This window comes from Oncorhynchus tshawytscha, linkage group LG02 (genome assembly GCF_018296145.1).
Source record: "Oncorhynchus tshawytscha isolate Ot180627B linkage group LG02, Otsh_v2.0, whole genome shotgun sequence".
In the NCBI taxonomy this organism is placed as follows: Eukaryota; Metazoa; Chordata; class Actinopteri; order Salmoniformes; family Salmonidae; genus Oncorhynchus; species Oncorhynchus tshawytscha.
This window is the reverse complement of record NC_056430.1, coordinates 45136857-45156025: the sequence shown is the minus strand read 5'-3', so window position 1 is coordinate 45156025 and position 19169 is coordinate 45136857. Positions and strand designations below refer to the sequence as shown.

Here is a 19169-nt window from a genome sequence, read left to right as displayed (position 1 = left end):
CAGGACAGTACAAGTAAAGAAGGCTCTACTCAAAATGGGAAGCCAGTGAACAACTCTGAAAAGAAACACGTGTGGTCAAATCCCATTTTTATCCCTCGACCCTTTCCTTAGCACCTATCTTTTGTGTTCACTGATCTGAAAGGACTGGATTTATGTAGATAATATAGTGATGCCATATTATATATTTTTTCCAGTGCTTTGGGGTCTGTGAAGGGGATAGCATCTGACTGCGTGCTTTCATCTAGGTGTACCAGTGCCTGGTTATGCAGGAAGATACAGTGTTCCATCGGCAGCATCTGAATGGTCTGAACTTCTGAAGTGGTCTCCTCTGTATAATTTCCTTCACCTGTGCTGATGTGGGAAAACGACCTTGTTCTTTTTTTTGTTTCAGTTTCAAGTTTACTACTGCAGCACAACAGAGATTGAAATAGCAAGGTTTCCCATCTTGTCCACAGCATAAACACTCAACACCCAATAGACAGTCAAGTGACCTCCTGCTGTTCGCCAGTTGTTCACTGTAGTTCTCCCCCGCAATGTTTTACACTCGACTGCTACGTGCGGAAGTTTCGTGAACGCGCACGCAGGGACTTCCCATCGCTGTGGTGAACGCGGAATATGACGTAAGTCACTTGCGGGGCAGTGATGATGGCGGTGTGTGAACGCGCAGTAAAAGTAATGGCTGCTCTGGAACGGCGGGTGCCTAGTCTCGATGATTTCGTGGGCCAAAGCTGGAGCGCTTGGGCTGAGAGAGCCGGTGTGACTGCGTCGGAAGGTAAGGGAGCACCTTTGGAATCGGTATTGTCAGATATCAAATCGATTGGCCATTCTGTTGAGGTTTATTTTCGTGGAAACGGGCGGCAGCCATAACCATGTTACCCAAACAAAGACCCTGCTGGGTCCTAGCGCTTGCTGGATAACATGTTGCTCTCTCCCAGGTCCTAGCGGTCGGCGTCTTCTGAAAAAAATAAGTGATAATTGTGTCTTTGATCCTCATTTTGTATTTATATGTACACATACACACACCATGGCCACCAGTTGACAGTATGCTCTCATTACAGCGTCACACGCCCAAATATAACTGTGGCCCTACACAGCGGAAGGCGGCTTGCATTAGTTGTAGGGATGGTTGGGCGAGCAACTTCTTGCCATAGCAAGCTGGACGTATTAGCAATGAAGATAATACTGCTAACAGGATGATACAGTCTGATGCTGTTGCCACCATGTAAATGCTAGTCTAGATTGTTATTTCAGGGCGAATTTCGAACTCCTCTCGATTCATGTTCTTGGAAGCACTGTGGATTCGAGCCACAATTATTATTTTTATTTTTTTAAGTTTGTTTCAAGACGATAAGTGTCTAAACAGTTACATTAGTGTATATGCACGCGCATTCATTGTCTGGCACCTCTCAAAGTGCTACTCTACTCTCTCCCTAACTTTCTTATCAACCAACAATGATCTCTAACATAATGAACACGATTCCAACAGTAAACACACGTATTAGGTCAAAGATCATGCTCATAGCCTAAATCAAGCACAGCAACAGACAGAGGGGCCAAGTTCACCATGCGAAAGGGAGTCACTTATCCAGCTCCCTAGTTTTCTTGAAAATGAACATTCATACTGAAAGGGAATTCCCATCTATATATCCTGTATGCATTACAGCTTCAATATTTCTGTGATCTGTTGTGCAAGTTACCAGTTGTGAGACAGGAAGTCACGATCAGAACCTGTCTAGTCAACACCGGGGATTCACAAGGGGATTCATCTTAATAATCTGATATGGAGTAACTTGACTGGCAAAGGTGTGCGTCTTCCGTGTTGCTTTCACTTGACCTGCCTTTCAGATCATTGCGGATCAAATGAAGAAGAGGTGATGGAGGAACCACCTTGACTATTGAGATGCGCCCAAAGCCTACTATCCATGCGTTTGTATCCTGTATGCCTTATCCCCTCTGATGAAATTCCCTGACCACTGCACCTCAGTCACAGAGTCTCTGTTTTCAGGCTCTGATGGAGATGACTGCAGCAAGAATGGGAAGAACGCAGCCGAGGCAATGTCTCTTAGGAAGGAAGGTAAGTCTTTATTGGAGTGCATGTTGGTTACATCCTTCATACTCAGGTTTAGATTGACATCGAACCTTACTATCCAGGTCCCCTGGCAACAATGGACACAGCTTCTGCACAGAGTGCGTGTCTCCAGATTTGTCTTCTTCGTCCAGTGCTCCCCTGTGTGTCTTGTCTTAAGATCTGAATGGGATGTGGGGTTGGGGGGCACAGGGGGGCTGCTCCTTGCTAGGATCTCTCTCGCAACCAGCCTGGCAGTCTGCGGCTGTCTGACAGACATTACTGTGTGTACTTGTCAGACTGCGTGTGTTTCTCAGGGTGACAGACAATGTGATTTGGGTTGTTCCACCTCAAAAACAGACGATTTCGACAGCTACCATCTCATATTGTCTGAAATCGTTTTTCTGTTTCAAACAAGATTAATGGAACATACATACTTTTTGTATTTTACCCCCTTTTTCTTCCCAATTTTGTGATATCCAATTGCGATCTTGTCTTATCACTGCAACTCCCCAACGGGCTAAGGAGAGGCAAAGGTCCAGTCATGCGTCCTCCGAAACATGACTCGCCAAACCGCGCTTCTTAACACCTGCCCGCTTAACCCGGAAGCCAGCCGCACCAATGTGTCGGAAGAACACCTGTCACAAGGAGTCGCTAGGACAAGGACATCCCGGCCGGGGAATTTACACAAGATATACTAAGAATATGTACAGCAGTAGATATATTAGTGAGCCATCTCAAGAATCCAGTATATAGATAAATATGCGGTGTGTGTGTATAAACAGGTTAACTAAAAATACAATGTACAGTAGGATAAATATTAGAATGAGCTATGGGATACTGGATATAAATACAGTGTGAAACGTTAAGTGTCTGGTGGTTCAATGTCTCTATAACATGTGACCGCAGCTGGCTTTGAGTGTGTACATTCGTGTGTTTGTGAGTATGAGGTGTGTGTGATGGCTTGTGTTGCTGCCATACCTGGTCCATGTAAGAATGCTTACAGGGTAAGGAAACCAATGTTATTTTGTCATTTGGATGAACTATCTCTTTAACAATGGGGGGGTCTTTAAAAAATGATCACCTAATAGCAAAAACAGCACCATCAATTGGTCAACCTGGGAAGATGTAGGATGAGACAATAACTTCAATGATTCATTTATTTGAACAAGGAGAAAAAACAGCACCAAATTCACTGAGAATACATTAAATAGGATGAAGAAACAATATTCCAAGCCGCAGGTCTATACTACTTGTCAGACTTAGTGAACTGATACTATATATTGGGGTATGGAGGGTCCGTGGTTTACTTTTGGCCACTTTGGATTTATTTTTCAAATCAAATCGGACTCTATGTAAACAGGAAATAAGAGTAACTATCATTATTGAATCCTCCTGTCTTACTCATTGTTAGTAGAAAGTTTGGTCCAAATTGGATATTAGCAACTATCATTATTGAATATTTTACGAGTCCTATAAATTAAAGTGGCCAATTTGGGTGCAATCAATAGCTTAATTGTTCAGAGATCTAATTATATTTCAAGAAAATAATGTTTCTGGAATGCTAATCTTATTTGTTTCTAACAGTAACCATTTCAGAACAATCTGAGATGGTGGGAGTCATGGCTTGCTGAAATTACATGGAACGACCCATGTGTCTATATACCCGCTTTCCCGGTATGTGTGATTTCTCACCTGTTTCTCATTTCACTCTCTCCTAACCTCCTTCAGACATGTCGATCTTCGGCCACTACCCGGGCCAAGATGACTTCTACCTGGTGGTGTGTAGCCACTGTGGCCAGGTGGTCAAGCCCCAGGCTTTTGAGAAGCATTGTGAGAGAAGACATGGCCCCCTGAGCAAGCTGTATGCACGCCTCCGCCCCCCTCCAACCCCCAGCAGCGACCCCGCCACAGCCACTCCCCATCCTCCACTCACGCAACCTCCTCTTCCTCCTGGGAAGGAAGGGGGCAAGGGTCCGGGGCACCACGAGCAGCCCCCCCATCCCCATCCACACCCCCTCAGTTCAGACATACCAAGCCCCCCAAGGATGTAGTACGGTAAGAGGGATGGGATAGATGAAGGGGATGAAGAGGAGGGATTGGAGGATAGGTTTAGTGGTCCTATTATTTTCCTTTTTTATTTTTTTAAGAGGTGAAAACCATCTTATTGGTACGTTATTGGTAACATTTATTCTGATTTCATTTCCATGTTTTAAACATCTGATCATGTTCTCGCTCTGTTTTTTTGTTGTTGTCCCTTCAGCCACTCCCCCCTAGATAAGAGCCCCCACAGCGGTCACTCTGAGTCGGCTGTGTTTAAGCAGCCTCCACCCCTGGAGCCTCCCCTGAGCTCCCCACTCCCCTCCCTCAGAGACCCACCCTGGCCTCATGGAGACACCCCGCCCGGCCGGCCCTCCAACAGTGAGAAGACACATACCCAGAGGAAGGAGGTCACATCGGCCCCTAACCTCCCTGCCCACTTCCGTGGACCAAGACCCTACAACAAAGTGGCCTCCAGTGAGTCTTTATTTCCTTTCATCTTAGTTCATACAAGTTTGGGTCACTGAGATGCAATGTTTTTTTTAACAGAGATGGGCCTTCCCCTCAGGATCTGTTTTGTTGGGTGAAGAGCTTGTTAAATAGAAGAATGCTAAAATGAAGTGACATCTTCTATTACCAGGCTAGTGATCAGAGAGGAAAGAGCACAGAGCTAGGAAGCTAATTCCGACTGAGTCACAGCCGTTGAGTCTGATTGCTATTAAGACACTCTTCTGTTCCTGTCATCTCCAGGGAGAGAGTGTGATCTCGACAAGCACTGCGGAGTACTAGACCCCGAGAGGAAGAAAGTCTGCACTCGTCTCCTGACCTGCAATGTAAGTTCGCACACTCTGCATATGAAATCTCATCTCCCTCCTCTATCCCAGTGTCCTCTCTTCTTGGCCCAGCATTTTCTTCCTTGCCACCTATAGTATTCCATCCCTCTTCGTCCCCCCCCTTTTCTCTCCTTTCTTTTCCTTACTCTCCCTCTTCCAGCTCGTTCTCCCTCTCCCCCACCTTTTTCCTCTTCTTTCTCCCCCAGCCCTCACACTGTTGCGAATTCCGTAGCCGGGTGACTGAAGCTTTGGGAAAATCACTTCTGTCCTTACTGCTTTTGACCCAATTATGTTCACTCTAACAAGAGTCCGTATAGGATGTGAAGTTTGGAGGATTGTGACTTTTCCCATTGTTCACTGCTGTCAGATATCTTGTTCCAACTGATTGATTTGTTTGAGGAACTTATCTACATGCGCTGGCTCCTCTATTGTGGGTCCAACTGGCAAGAGATGAAAATTCTTTCCCAATAGAAAGACGGTCAGTGATATACCAAGAGTAATAACTTGGGTGTTTTCTTTTATCTGTGATTCGGCGACCATGAGAAACGGGAACTGTCGGACACAGATAAGAGACATGTCTAGGTTATTACTCTCCTGTGTTAATTGGAGGAGCTCCAATGATGGAGGTCTCCTTCAAAACTATGAACCCATAGATGACAATAGTAGTTGCTTACATTCATGACGTCACATCAGGCATGTATTTCAAACAAAGACGCTTTTAAATGAAAGGGGTGACATGACGTGTAGGCTTAATTGGGCCCTTTTCGTATGATGAGGATGAGTCATTTCTCTCCATTTGACACTCTTGGTCCTCCTCATGTCTCTTCTATAGTTTACACTTCAGCTATTCATTGCTATGGCAGCATAGTACATTAGTCGTCTAAATATCATGTTTCGTGATTGCGGTGTTGCCATAGTATTTGAAAGGTTCTCTACATAAAGGAAGAGGTATTTTGTGCAGGGTATTGAGGACATTGTGGTATTAAAAATGTCCCCTAGCCTCAGTGGAGTTACAGTGGAAGAGACAAACCTTCCTCCTTATCAAAATCTCTGCTCTGACATGACTAGGGAGGTGAAGGCAAAGTACTGGAAACCTTTAACCCACCCCATGTTAGATCGGTTATTACAAGGTCCTCAGGTCTCTCAGCGCGCAGTGGGGTCACGTGTAGGCAGGAGCAGATATGACCTGATTTGATTTTTATTTTATTTTTTTAAAGTCTTAATTTTCTGTATTTAAAAAAAACAAATGTAAAAAAATTTTTTACAGGAAAGGGAAATAACCTGAGAAACTGCTTCCCTGCCTCGCTTCTCGTTCAGACGCCCACACTGGATTTTTCTTAACGTCTAATTGTCTGCTGTACCAGGGCTTATCCTCCCTCTTGACCAAGACTATTTGATAGAGCAATCTTTTGTCATCTGTGGTTATACCTTTGTATTTTTAATGAGATCCAGGCTCTTTTTAAATTATTTCTACATATCTCTCCCATTCTGGTTAAGGCTCTGCTTTTCTGAGGCACTTCTGATGGGTTTTTTTTTCTTCAAATTATCCCTCTCCTCATAGTTTGTCACTCCTTTCAACAGATTTGCTCAGGCGTATGTTGACTGTATGTGATTCAGGTCATCTCTAGCAGATCCGTTCAAATGCTAATGAATCCCACCTCGTCTCAGACCCATCTGTGGATGTGAGAAGATGGTGATGTGAGAGAACACATTTACCCTAGAATTAGTAGATTGAAAACGATCGCTACAGACAGTCAGTGGTTATCAGGACTTTGCAGTCATAGGGGTTGGGCGCTATAGTGTTTCCTCCAAAACACAGAGGAAAGTTGGACAGCATCACCCTTTATTCACCGCACAAGGACTATTTTTATCATGTCTATTCGGATGGAAAGTATAGGCTTTGAGTCGTTTTTAGATAAACGCATAAATAATTGAATTGAATTGTTTTCTCTCCCTGGTCTGTTTCTTTCTCCTGTCCTTAGATTCACTCCATCCACCAGCGGCGGAAGGTTCCTGGTCGGAGTAAAAACTTTGACCAGCTGGTGGCCGAGCTGAAGACTGGGTCCCGGATCCGTGAGCGGGGGGGTCAGACCCAGGAGGGGAGCGGCTCGGGTCGGTCCCCCAGCCCAGAGGCCCCCGAGGACCCCCCAGAACCCCCCCACTGCAGGAGACTCCTCACCAACAACCCAGCCTTTAGGTAGGGGACTTATGTTATCAGATGTGTTAAAGTAATAGTAAAGGTACTCGTGGTAGATGTGGACAAAATATTAACACGTGTGTGTTCAGTCGGTCCAGGGCGTCTTCAGAAAGCGCTCCAGAGGAGGACAAACCTTGTCAGGAGGAGGGTAGCGCCCCATCACCCCTCACCCAAGGGCGCATCTCCAGCGACGAGAGTGAGGGAGAGGGGCCTGAGGAGCCGTACGAATACCCTTCCTCCTCCTGGCACCCCAAACCAGCCGCGGTAAGATTACAGGGTGTCATCAACTACTCCTAGTGGTATTATCAGATGTACACTGGGTGTTCTTTTTGTTTTTTTGTACACCTGTTCTGTCCATGACAGACTGACCAGGTGAAAGCAATGATCCATTATTGATGTCACTTGTTAAATCCACTTCTATCAGTGTAGATGAAGGGGAGGAGACCGGTTCAAGAAGGATTTTCAAAGCTGCACTATGCAGAAATCACTCTGCCATTTCCCAATTGCTAAAATTCTAATAGTTCTCTTCATTTCAGTTTGTGACAAAACAGGCAGGTATAGTCTAGAGCAGTGTTTCCCAAATTATGTCCTACTGCTTCTTAGACTGCTTTCAATGAGACTTTGAACAGGGTATGGTAGTAGGTGCCAGGTGCACCAGTTTGAGTCTGTTAAGAACTGCGACGCTGCTGGGTTTGTTACGCTTAAGTTTCCCGTGTGTATCAAGAATGGTCCTCCACCCAAAGGACATCCCAGCCAACTTGACACAACTATGGGAAACATTGGAGTTAAAATGGGGCAGCATCCCTGTGGAATACTTTCGACACCTTGTAGAGTCCATACCCCGACGAATTGAGGCTGTTCTGAGGACAAGAGGGTGCAATGCAATGGGTGTTCCTAATGTTTGGTATACTCAGTGTATATCACTGGAGTATGGTGACCTTTTCGTAAAATACAGAGATGTTGCCAGCACTGACTATATTAACAGTCCCCTAACCCACCATGTGCTCTGTCTCCTCTCCCTAGGTGTGCTCGTTTGGCAGTCATGAGATGGGTCGTGGTGTGTACACCTTTGACCGACGGCTCCACCACCTGCGGTCGGCACTCAACGCCATGGTGGAGCAGCACATCAGCGCCCACCTCTGGAAGTAAGATTCTTTGTGATGTGTGGCCCTGTGGTAACTTAACAAGGTTTACTGGTGCAGAGGTTTGTCATAAGAGCTACATAGTGCTGTTCGAGCACCATTTTCCTGATTGTTTCCCCTCTGGACAAAGTGTTGCATTGTAGTTCTCTCTATCTAATACAGGTATATTATCTCTGCAGGAAAATACCTCAAGCTTCAGATCTCCAGTCCCAGAGTCCCTCTGCAAAGAACAACCCCTCTTCCTCCTCCTCGTCCTCCTCTTCCTCCCTGCATTCTAAAGTCAGGACAGGAAGCCACAGCACCCCTTCTCTCAGGCCCCCCTCTTCCTCCCACGGACCAGGAAGGGAGACACGCCTACAAATCCCCTCCCACTCCACAGCCATTAACCAATCAGCGAACTCCAGTGCTAGTGGCAGCCAAATTGTAGCCCCGGCGCCCCCTCCTGTCCGTCAGACAGGCCCAGGGCGGCCACCAGGGCCCGGAAGGCCCAAGAACCCAGTAGGGCGACCCAGCAAGCAGCAGCTGAGACTCAGAGAGGAGGCTGCTGCTGCCGCAGCCCTCCGTAAGCGCAAAGCCCCGTCACAGGAGGGTGAGCACTGCGGCCCAGACAGGAACTCTATCATCCCCCAGGACCGGGGACGGCCCCCCTCCACTTCCTCTAAGACCACCCCGCCCACTCCTCACAGCCAGACCAATGGTACTCTCTCCCCCAGCAGCAAACCTCGCCCCCAGCCATCCCCCTCGGAGCCCCATTCGCCAGCGGCAGCCTGGGCGTTTAAACGGACACATCCAACCTCTGGACACTCTTCCTCCCCACCCGACCCTCACAGCCGAGGTGGGGACTCAGGACTACACGGGAGGGGGGCGGCGGGGTACGAGCACAGGGGGCTGGGGAAGAAACGCAAGGGGGGCAGCAGTGAACCCTCGCCCCCCTCTAAACTGCACCGCCTTCCCTCCTCCCCTCGCTCCAATTTTTACCCCTGGAAGGACAGTAAGGGGGGGGTGCTGCCTGGTGGGTTGGAGAAGAAAATGGGCACACAGAAGGTGGGTTACTACTACTTAAGATTATATTAGGAATACGTTCTGTGCATTCGGGAAAGTATTCAAACCCTTCACCTTTTCTACATTTTGTTACATTACAGCCTTATTCTAAAATTGATTGTAATGTTTGTTTGTTTTTACCTCAATTTCCACACTACCCCATAATGACAAAGTAAAAACATAAAAATAAATGAAATCACATTTATATAAGTATTGAAATCAAATTGTATTTGTCACATGCCCCGAATACAACAGGTGTAGACCTTACAGTGAAAGGCTTACTTACAAGCCCTTAACCAACAATGCAGCTAAGAAAAATACCTTAAAGAACTGAAATAAAAGTAGCAAATAATTAAAGAGCAGCAGTAAAATAACAAGAGCAAGGCTATATACAGGGGGTACCGGTACAGAGTCAATGTGCGGGGGAGCACCGGTTAGTCGAAGTAATATGTACATGTAGGTACAGACCCTTTACTCAGTACTTTGTTGAAGCACCTTTGGCAGCGATTACAGCAGCGATTCTTCTTGGGTGTTATGCTACAAGCTTGGCACACCTGTATTTGGGGAGTTTCTCCCATTCGTCTTTACAGATCCTCTCAAGCTCTGTCAGGTTGGATGGGGAGCGCCACTGCACAGCTATTTTCAGGTCTCTCCAGAGATATTAGATTGGGTTCAAGTCCGGGCTCTGGCTGTGCCACTCGAGGACATTCCAAGACTTGTCCCGAAGCCGCTCATGCATTGAGGAACTCTAGAGGTCTGTCAGAGTGATCATCGTGTTCCTGGCACCTCCCTGAGCAAGGCCCTTCTCCCAGGATTGCTCAGATTGGCTGTGCGTCCAGCTCTCGGAAGAGTCTAGGTGGTTCCAAACATCTGCCATTTAAGAATGATGGAGGCCACTGTGTTCTTGGGGACCTTCAATGCTACAGAAATGTTTTGGTACCCTTCCCCAGATCTGTGCCTCGACACAATCCTGTCTCGGACGTCTATGGACAATTCCTTCTAACTCATGGCTTGGTTTTTGCTCTGACATGAACTGTCAACTATTGGATGTTATATAGACCGGTTTGTGCCTTTCCAAATCATGTCCAATCAATTGAATTTACCACAGGTGGACTCTAATCAAGTTGTAGAAAAATCTCAAGGATGATCATTAGAAACTGGATGCACCTGAGCTAAATGTTGAGTCTAAGCAAAGGTTCTGAATACTTATGTAATTAAGGTCTTAATGTTATTTTTATACATTTGCTAAAATTTCTAGACCTGTTTTTGCTTTGTCATTATTGGGTGTTGTGTGTAGATTGATCAGGAAACAAATTATTTAATACATTTTAGAGTAAGGCTGTAACGTAACAAAATGTGTCAAGGGGTCTGAATACTTTCCGGATGCACTGTTTGGTACAAATGATATTGTATTTGTTGTCCAAGTATTTGTGACTATAAAGCAGCCATTTGACTGTGGTCTTCCTCCTTTCTCCACAGCCAAAACTGCACCATTAAGAGTGCTTGCCTTACAAGCCACTATGAGGGAGACAGCCCTGTCTGCGTAGTCAGACATCACAGGACTTGAGATGTGTGACTGGATGTTCAAGCCAATGTCGATGTATGCAGGTGCATATGTCTATTGAAGCCTATATGGGAATGGGTATACAGGTGTATGTGGGAGAGAGAGTGCTTAAGACCAATACAATACGAGCTAAGTGTTGTTCAGTTCCTGAGTCGGATGTGCGTGTGTGAGTGTATCTTTGTGAGTTTGCAGATGTTGGTGAGTGTGTGCAGGACTAAAGGGACATGTGAATTTCTGTGTGTGAATTTATAAATACCTCAAGACCTTCTGGTTATGCTGCTAAATTAATATGTTGGTTTATAAAAATTGTTTAAAAATATCCTTTACACTTGAAGTTGTGGCTTTTCTTTTGAGGCTGGTATAGGAAGAAGGGGTCACCAGAATTTTTTTGCAGCCTTGATATACCAGATCATATACAACCATGTTAGTCTGAGAAATGATCTCACTGTATTGTCTAATTACTGTTGTATGATGCCAGTATAGAAGTGACATAATAGTAGCCTTCACACCTTTGCATCAAGGTGGGAGAGGGAGCGCTGAGTTAGCCAATTATTGCTCAAAGGACTGCATTCCATGACGCCATGTTAATGAAATTGGAGCAACTCCTTAAAAAACAACTGGAGTAAGAAGTGTCTTGTACATGGGTTGGATAGAAAAATGTAATGTATTATGAAGGCTATTCACGCGTGTGTCAAATTAGTGCAATACGAGCTCTTGATACCCCAGCGCCCGTTCCTCGTTGGATAGCAGCTCGTGCTGCTGGGGATATCGCCATTAAATGACTCACTGATTTGACAGCTGACTGGCTCCTCTGTCAGTGACGTTGCTGTTTTTTCCCCCGAAGCCTCTCTAAAATGGAGGGGGTTCGATGAATCTCGCCCGTGTAGTCGTGTTTTGCACCGGCTGAAAATTCGCATTCCATCTAGAATTGTCCTGCCTCCCGGACGTGAGCTAGGTGCCCCGCGCTGTCAGACGGTGAAATAATTTAGCGGGGCGGCAGGTAGCCTCGTGGTTAGAGCATTCGGCTTGTAATCGAAATGTTGCAAGATCGAATCCCTGAGCTGACAATGTAGAAATACGTCGTTCTGCCCCTGAACAAGGCAGGGCCGTCATTGAAAATAAGAATTTGTTCTTCAAATCTAATTTATTTACATAGCCCTTCGTACATCAGCTGATATTTGAACTGACTTGCCTAGTTAAGTAAAGGTTAAAAAAAGCACATGTCGTAACATTCTGTGTTTTCCTATGCTGAAGTGATAGTTTTCATTGTGAAGACTAAAATATTTATTTTATGGAAAATATATATATTTCTGGCCTATGACCGAGCGGCGCAATTACTGTTCGTCTGAGGGCGCTCCTCCCTCACCCTCGTCAAATGATTCAACCCGGGCAAGTGTAAAATAACTCCCTCCTGTCTCATCCACCAAGAGATTCTATCCAGGAAGTGGATTCGAGAACCCACCTGATCGACTTGAACCAGTGGTAGTAGGCCTACAGTAAATATTCCAGGTGCGCTGGACAAAAAGTATCAGCTGGTCATTATCTGCGGGGTGTTTTGGAACGAACCCTACCGGCCTGCAATTTGATTTAGTCTACGTAGGTGCGTAACAGTAAAATGCTGCCGCTTTATAATCTCTGTAACAGGAGGGGATTTACTAGCTACAGACTAATCCGTTGAGACCGCACATCCATCGTTTCGTTTTCCTGTGATGTGTTGGTCAACATAGTTTGTGATACGTTTATGAATGTGATGCAATTTGATACATCCTTGCTGCGCAAGAGTCCCGAGCGCGGTCACGGATAGACTGGCGCCAACGGTTCAAGAACATTAACTGTCCCGATTTATATCCAACTAATCTCCATGTATCTGCCACGACGCTCAGCGAACACAGACCATCGGTTTATCATTGTACAGTTAGCCCGCACGCTCTCCATTTAGCCGGCCGCGGAGCGATGCGCGCAGATGTGGAGTACAGCCCGGTCGGCGAGGGGCTGGGGATGAGCGAGTTCTGGCTATATGTGTGGATGCGAAGGGTCGCAGTGATCGCTGCGCATGTCATAGCTGTGGGACTCACTGTACTGATTTCAGTACTATCCCGCCCGGGAACAAGTAAGTTGCCTTCATCTTGTTGACCTGTAAACTATTGACAATGATTTTGGCAATGAGTCCCTTTATCTACTTCCCCAGAGTCAGATGAACTCCTGAATATTATTTTTCATGTCTCTGCAACCAGGTTTTCATTCAACCTTTTTATGCGAGTAAAGTAGCCTACTGTCGGATAAAAAATGTCACGACGGGCCTGATAGAAACAGTACATTTCTAAGAAACAATTCAAAATGTCGACAAAAAATACGCTAGACAAGGTGGGATCTTTTTGTGTGTGTAAAATTAATTATGCGAGAAATGGCGGTGGAAACGCTTTTATGCACAAATATTGCTATAATAATCATCATATTGAAGTAACTTGGAGTCACGCGATGACGTGTGGTCCCCCCACTGACTTGAAAATATTGTTTTTTTTAGGCCAGGGTTCCCAAACGTTTTCGCTCAGGTCCCCCTTCCAACATTGGGGAACGTGCCCTGCACAATCCAATTGTATTTCTATGGGCACAAGCCCTGTTCACACCGCTCTTGCTGGCGGAGAGAACAATTAGCAGGTTTAAAGCTTATTTCCTGCAATTCTACACATTTGTCATGGGGTGCAGATATTATTTTGCAGTTTTAAAGCAGATTTGGCACGTCTATACATTTTTGCCATGTCTAATGTGTATTCATGTGATATGAGTGACTCGAACATTTCTACAAAATCTTTGGACTAAAAAGAAAAAAAAAACGTTATCTGACATGGGCTAGTTCATCTCAACATTTCTGAGCAGTTATAAATAGCTCTACGGTATGCAATGACTTACATGACAAGAGGGAAACCGATGACACACTACCCAATTTCGAAATTGCACCTTTTGCATTATGCTACTCCAATTTTCAAGAGTAAATTTGACAAGAGCCATTTGACAAATACAAATAATCTTGCTCTTTTGTCTATAATAATCTCATCATGTAGGCCAGTGGTTTTGTTGCCAAAGTACAATCATGTTTTTTTTATGCTATATTGATAGTACATGTACCAATTCTATGACAAGGAAACAACAGTCCCACCTTTCCCAATGTCAGTAATTCAATTTTGCCCATATTCTTGAAGAATGTTAAACTCACTGGTTTGAGACCACAAAAATCAGCCAAATCCACTAAACAGCGCTGTTAATTACACTACATTGAAAATACTGTGACAGAAGAAAAAGTTCAGATGTTAAATTATGATTAAATATGGGTTCATTATCATTTCTACACACTTTATACCTAGTTGTAGTCATTTAAATTCAAACGGGAGCATTTTTCATTAAAGAAAATGCTACTTTTTTACTCAGACACTCATGGCCCATTCAAAACCCACCAGTTGAGAATCGCTGATGTAGGCTATACCTGTATCTGCAACATGTTGGCTAGAGTGCACATGCCAATATCAGAATGGGCACATTAGCTATATAATGCAACATTTTTGGTAACAAAACCATCAGTAGAGTTGAAAATGCGACGGAAACCCATTTGACTTGTATTTACAATTCGGTACATGGGAATTTAACTGCAAAGTTATTGTGAAATGCTCTTTATCATCACCCACAGCATTTTATCCACAAAAAGTCAATATGATGGAAACGCATCTCTGGTGGGAAAATGTGCATATTGTTTTCATACAGATCTTTGAGGATCACATGAAAATCTGTCGCCAATCGGATGGAAACCTAGCTTCTCTCCAGTATGAAGGAAGTTGGAGGTAGTTTTGCGAGCCATTGCTAACTAGCGTTAGCGCAATGACTGGAAGTGATAACCATAGATTTACAGTCATTGCACCACCGCTGGTTAGCATTGTCTTGCTTCATACTGGACACAGAGACATAAAATGGTATCTGACTGGGGAAGTAGATAAAGAGCCTCATTGCCTAAATCCTGAAGTATACTTTTAAGCACAAAACCTGCAGGCCTGGGGAACTGGTGGGTGCAAGGTTTTGTTCCAGACCAGCACCTAAGCACCTCAAGCATTGACCAATGCTATCAGTTGATCAATTATCAGATGTCTAATACTGGGCTAGAGCAAAAACCAGCACTGATCCCAAGGACTTGATGACTGCAGTAGTAACTTTCAATTGGAATGTTTTGTCCAGTGTGGACAATCACACAATGTGTCTGTGTTTCAGGTCTATTTTCCTGGCATCCTGTGTGTATGTCTATCGCAGTAAGTTATCCTGATAACATGACACACACACAAAATACCATAATATACACACAGAACAAAAATATATACGCAACATGCAAAGTGTTGGTATTTTTCCATACTTTCAAAAAGCTTATTTCTCAAATTTTGTGCACAAATGTGTTTAAATCCCTGTTAACATTTCTCCTATGCCAAGATAATCCATCCACCTGACAGGTGTGCCATATAAAGGATCTTATTAAACACCATGATCATGACACAGGCACACCTTGTGCTGGGGACAATAAAAGGCCACTCTAAAATGTGCATTTTTGTCACACAACACAATTGCTACAGATATCTCAAGTTGGCATGCTGATTGCAGGAATGTCCACCAGAGCTGTTGCCAGAGAATTTAATGTTAATTTATCTAACATAAGCCACCTCCAATGTAGTTTTAGAGAATTTGGCAGTACATCCAACTGCCCTCACAACCATAGACCATGTATGGCGTCACGTGGGCAAGTGGTTTGCCGACACAATTGCATTTTATCGATGGCAATTTGAATGCACAAAAATACCATGACGAGATACTGAGGCCCAATTATATTTAAGGTATCTGTGACCAACAGCTGCATATCTGTATTCCCAGTCATGTGAAATCCATAGATTAGGGCCTAATGCATTTATTTCCTCATATGAACTGTAACTCAGTAAAATCAATGAACATGTTGCGTTTATAGTTTTGTTCAGTATACTTCTAGTCTTAGGTAAGGTACTGTCACATGCGAGAGATTAAGCTCTACAACCATCTTACCTCTTGCACTACATGTGGGCCCTGCCTTGCCCGCGGCACGCTGCCGGAAAAGCAGAAGCTGCAAATAAATTATACATCCACCCCTCTCTCTCTCTCTCTCTCACCTCTCCCCCTCTGTTTCTTTAATAATGGATCGAAGTGTGGAACAGAGATGTGACAGGCAGGTAGCCCTGGGCTGATGACGTAACCAGGTAACTTGACCCAGAGGACTGACTGACTGGAGGAACGTTATAGAGCCGTCTCCAAAAACAGCTCAGAGGTCCTTTGTTGTTGTTTAGTGGGACAATGCTGAGTATAGGTTGCAGATGAGATGCACTGTGCAGAACTGACCCAGCTTTCTAAGTCAGCTCAGAAACATTATTTCCCCCACCACAAGAGATTCCTTCTTTCGCTCACCCCGTCCGTCCGTCCATTGTGTCTCTGCGTTAAAGTCTCTGTCTTTGCATTATCCTCAGACAGTGTTAACCCTCTGATTTGTCCTCTGATGGTCTTCCACCTCTCCTCTTGTGTCTATCAGTACATCCTGTGCCTGACCGAGGGGATCCTCCTCTTCTCTCCTGAGGGGACTCCGTTCTGCTTCAAGGCACGGAAGGGTAAAGTCCGTCTGCACTGGTTCATCCAGGCCCTGGTCATATTGGCTGCAGCCACCGGAGTTGGCTTCATGGTTGCCAGCAAGAACGTGTCAGAGCGCCCCCACCTGGCCACCTGGCACAGCCTGCTGGGGGTGGGCACCCTGGCTGCCACCGTCCTCCAGGCCGCCTGCGGTATCTGCCTCCTCTTCCCTAAGCTGCTCAAGCTGTCGCCTCCACGGCTCAAGCTCTACCACGCCACCTGTGGCCTCGTGGTGTACCTGCTGGCGACTGTGACCGTGGTGTCGGCCATGTTTTCTGACTGGTTCCAGGCCACGGTGAAGGGGGTGGTGTGGTATGCCTTCCTGCTGCTGCCGCTGTTCCCAGCCCTGGTGATCATGAACCAAATCACTAACGCCTACCTGCCACGCAAGAAGATCACCACCTGAGACTAAGTTGTAGGTTTTCACAGTACAGTAGACTATATATCAGTGTCTCCCAAACCTCTCATGAGTACCCCCAGCCAGTCCACGTATTTGATGTATTCGACAACTAGCACAGCTGATTTAACTAACGAGGGGCTTGATTTATTAGGTGATAATTTCAATCAGCTGTGTTAGTTCTGGAAACCGTCAAATAAGTCGACTGTCTGTGGGTACTCATGAGAGGTTGGGGAAACTGCTATATATACAGATATACGTATCTTGAAAGACTACCACCAGGAACTCAGTCTTACACAAGTACAAACATGTACAAAGTACTAGTGATGGGAGTTAGTTGCATACACACATCTATAAGAAGACCTGGGTGTGACTGTTGAATCCTGATAAACATGTATGGGACCTGCCCTGAAAGGCTACTGAAAGCTGACCTCTGCTGGGACAGAGCGGATGTAACCCCGAAGTCGTCTCCATTCCGTCATCTGTTTCTGCAGAGGCTACTTTGCAAATTTTATCCAGCGAACAATAAGTCTGAGATACTGTATCTGGATGATTTAAGGCAGGGCTGGCCAACCCTGTTCCTGGAGAGCTACAGTTCTGTAGGTGTTCACTCCAACCCTAATCTAGCAATTAGCTGGTTGATAAGCTGAATCCGGTTGGTTACAACTGGGGTTGGAGTGAACCTATAGGAGGGTAGCTCTCCAGGAACAGGGTTGGACAGCCCTGGTTTAAGGGAATACAGTACCATGGTGTATCAACCAGAGTGTGGTTGTGAGCAGAGCAGCTATGTGAGTGTGTTTTACCAACCCTTTATATGTTTTGTTTTATGGTTCTTTTGTCTTCAGTCAGCCTATATGTTACTGTACATTAGCCATTAACAACACTTTTTAAAAAGGCTTTTTTACCAGTGTTTGACGTCTTGTCCGGAGAAGTGTGTGTGTGTGTGTGTCATTGTAAAATATGAGCTTTCTCTGAATGAAGGTATTCGCTAGAAACCCCTGGCGCACAAAGGCCTATTGGATGTACCAGCACAATGCCTAAACTTCTCCCAGTCTTATTCAGTAGGTAAAAACACTTGAAAGAAATTGTGACCAAATACCAGCATGTTATTGGGCCATTTTTATACTTGATAAAGGGCAAATAAGTCAAACAAAAAGGGAATAACATAGTAAGAGACCATAAAGATTTTGTTTCATCAAGTCTTCATATTTATTGCCTGTTGTGGCAGCCGCAGGAGTAAGGGAGTTGGTTCCTAATTTTGTTTTCAGAGCATACCTAGAACTCTGTATTTCCTGCTATGCTATAGGTCAAGATTACCACCAGCAGCTAAAGTAACTTTGTGTCGGACTAATAAAATGGCCATTGGTGCCCATGTTGTAAAACACAGTTCCTTGAACTACTCAAATCTCTTCTGCTTCACTTGCTTGTAAAACCAATCCAACGCCCTCATGTTTTATTAACATGTCTCCTCATTTGAACTAATGCAAGGTTGTGTTTACTGACTACAATGAGTGGCTGAATTGAGTTTCTAAGGTGGTCTTTTTAGTGTTACTATATGCTCTAATAGTCGTTTGAGTCCCGGGAATTGGGCGAATGGACTCACACTGTGTACTTGCAGCTGGAAAATTTCGCCGAGTTTTCACTTCTGCGCACCTATGAACAAAGATGTGTCTTCAGGTGTTGAGAAGTTGATTTCTTCAATGTTTGTTACGAGCACCTAATGAATGTAGCCTATCCTAATAAGGGCTATGACCTTCAAACTCTGTGCTCATTAGAGTAAGAAGTGGCCCCTAACCACTGATACAGGAGAAAATATTTTCTCATCCCCCTATAGGTTAGCATTGATATGGGGTGTAGGGAAATCTGATCCTAGATCTGTGTTCAAGGCAACTTCTACCTTGTGTGTTCATTGGATGAGCTGAGTATTTTATTAGTGGTCAGTAATCTAGGATTGTTTTAAAGAGGAACATGCAAGAGATTAACTCCTAACAATGTTATTTCCCATTTTATGCTTACTGGACATGACCCAGAACTGTAAAGTTGCAGTGAACCTGCTGATGTGTTGTCTAAATAAAAACCTTGAATCCCATGATTTGTTTGTGAGGAATCATTATACTGTAGGTAAAGATAATGGATTCTAAAGACACCAATCCTGAGGGTTTAGAGGTTACACTTCGTTGCTTAATGTATCAACGTACACACTTTCACATC

The 19169-nt window shown here is 44.8% G+C and overlaps 2 protein-coding genes across 2 annotated transcripts; both read left to right on the top strand.

The window, feature by feature from the left end:
- Positions 1–611: 611 nt before the first annotated feature.
- atxn7l2a (ataxin 7-like 2a) lies at positions 612–11201 on the top strand. The gene is given in 11 exon segments (XM_024412617.2): positions 612–772; positions 2006–2074; positions 3797–3949; positions 3952–4123; positions 4329–4582; positions 4856–4938; positions 6921–7135; positions 7225–7399; positions 8159–8280; positions 8457–9321; positions 10798–11201. Coding segments are annotated over 11 exon segments (2256 nt in total). The 5' UTR covers positions 612–642; the 3' UTR covers positions 10816–11201.
- A 915-nt stretch (positions 11202–12116) lies between these two features.
- Positions 12117–19047, top strand: LOC112244886 (probable transmembrane reductase CYB561D1). The gene is made up of 3 exons (XM_024412746.2): positions 12117–12992; positions 15137–15174; positions 16467–19047. The coding sequence occupies exons 1-3, from the start codon at positions 12836–12838 to the stop codon at positions 16965–16967; spliced, it is 696 nt and encodes a 231-aa protein (XP_024268514.1). The 5' UTR covers positions 12117–12835; the 3' UTR covers positions 16968–19047.
- The last annotated feature ends 122 nt before the right edge of the window (positions 19048–19169 follow it).

Excerpts from the sequence above, each read along its gene's own strand:
- LOC112244886 (XM_024412746.2), top strand. The coding sequence starts at position 12,836 with ATGCGCGCAGATGTGGAGTACAGCCCGGTCGGCGAGGGGCTGGGGATG. Across the intron at positions 12,993-15,136 it reads ACTATCCCGCCCGGGAACAA|GTCTATTTTCCTGGCATCCT; the intron begins GTAAGTTGCCTT and ends TCTGTGTTTCAG. Across the intron at positions 15,175-16,466 it reads CTGTGTGTATGTCTATCGCA|TACATCCTGTGCCTGACCGA; the intron begins GTAAGTTATCCT and ends TGTGTCTATCAG.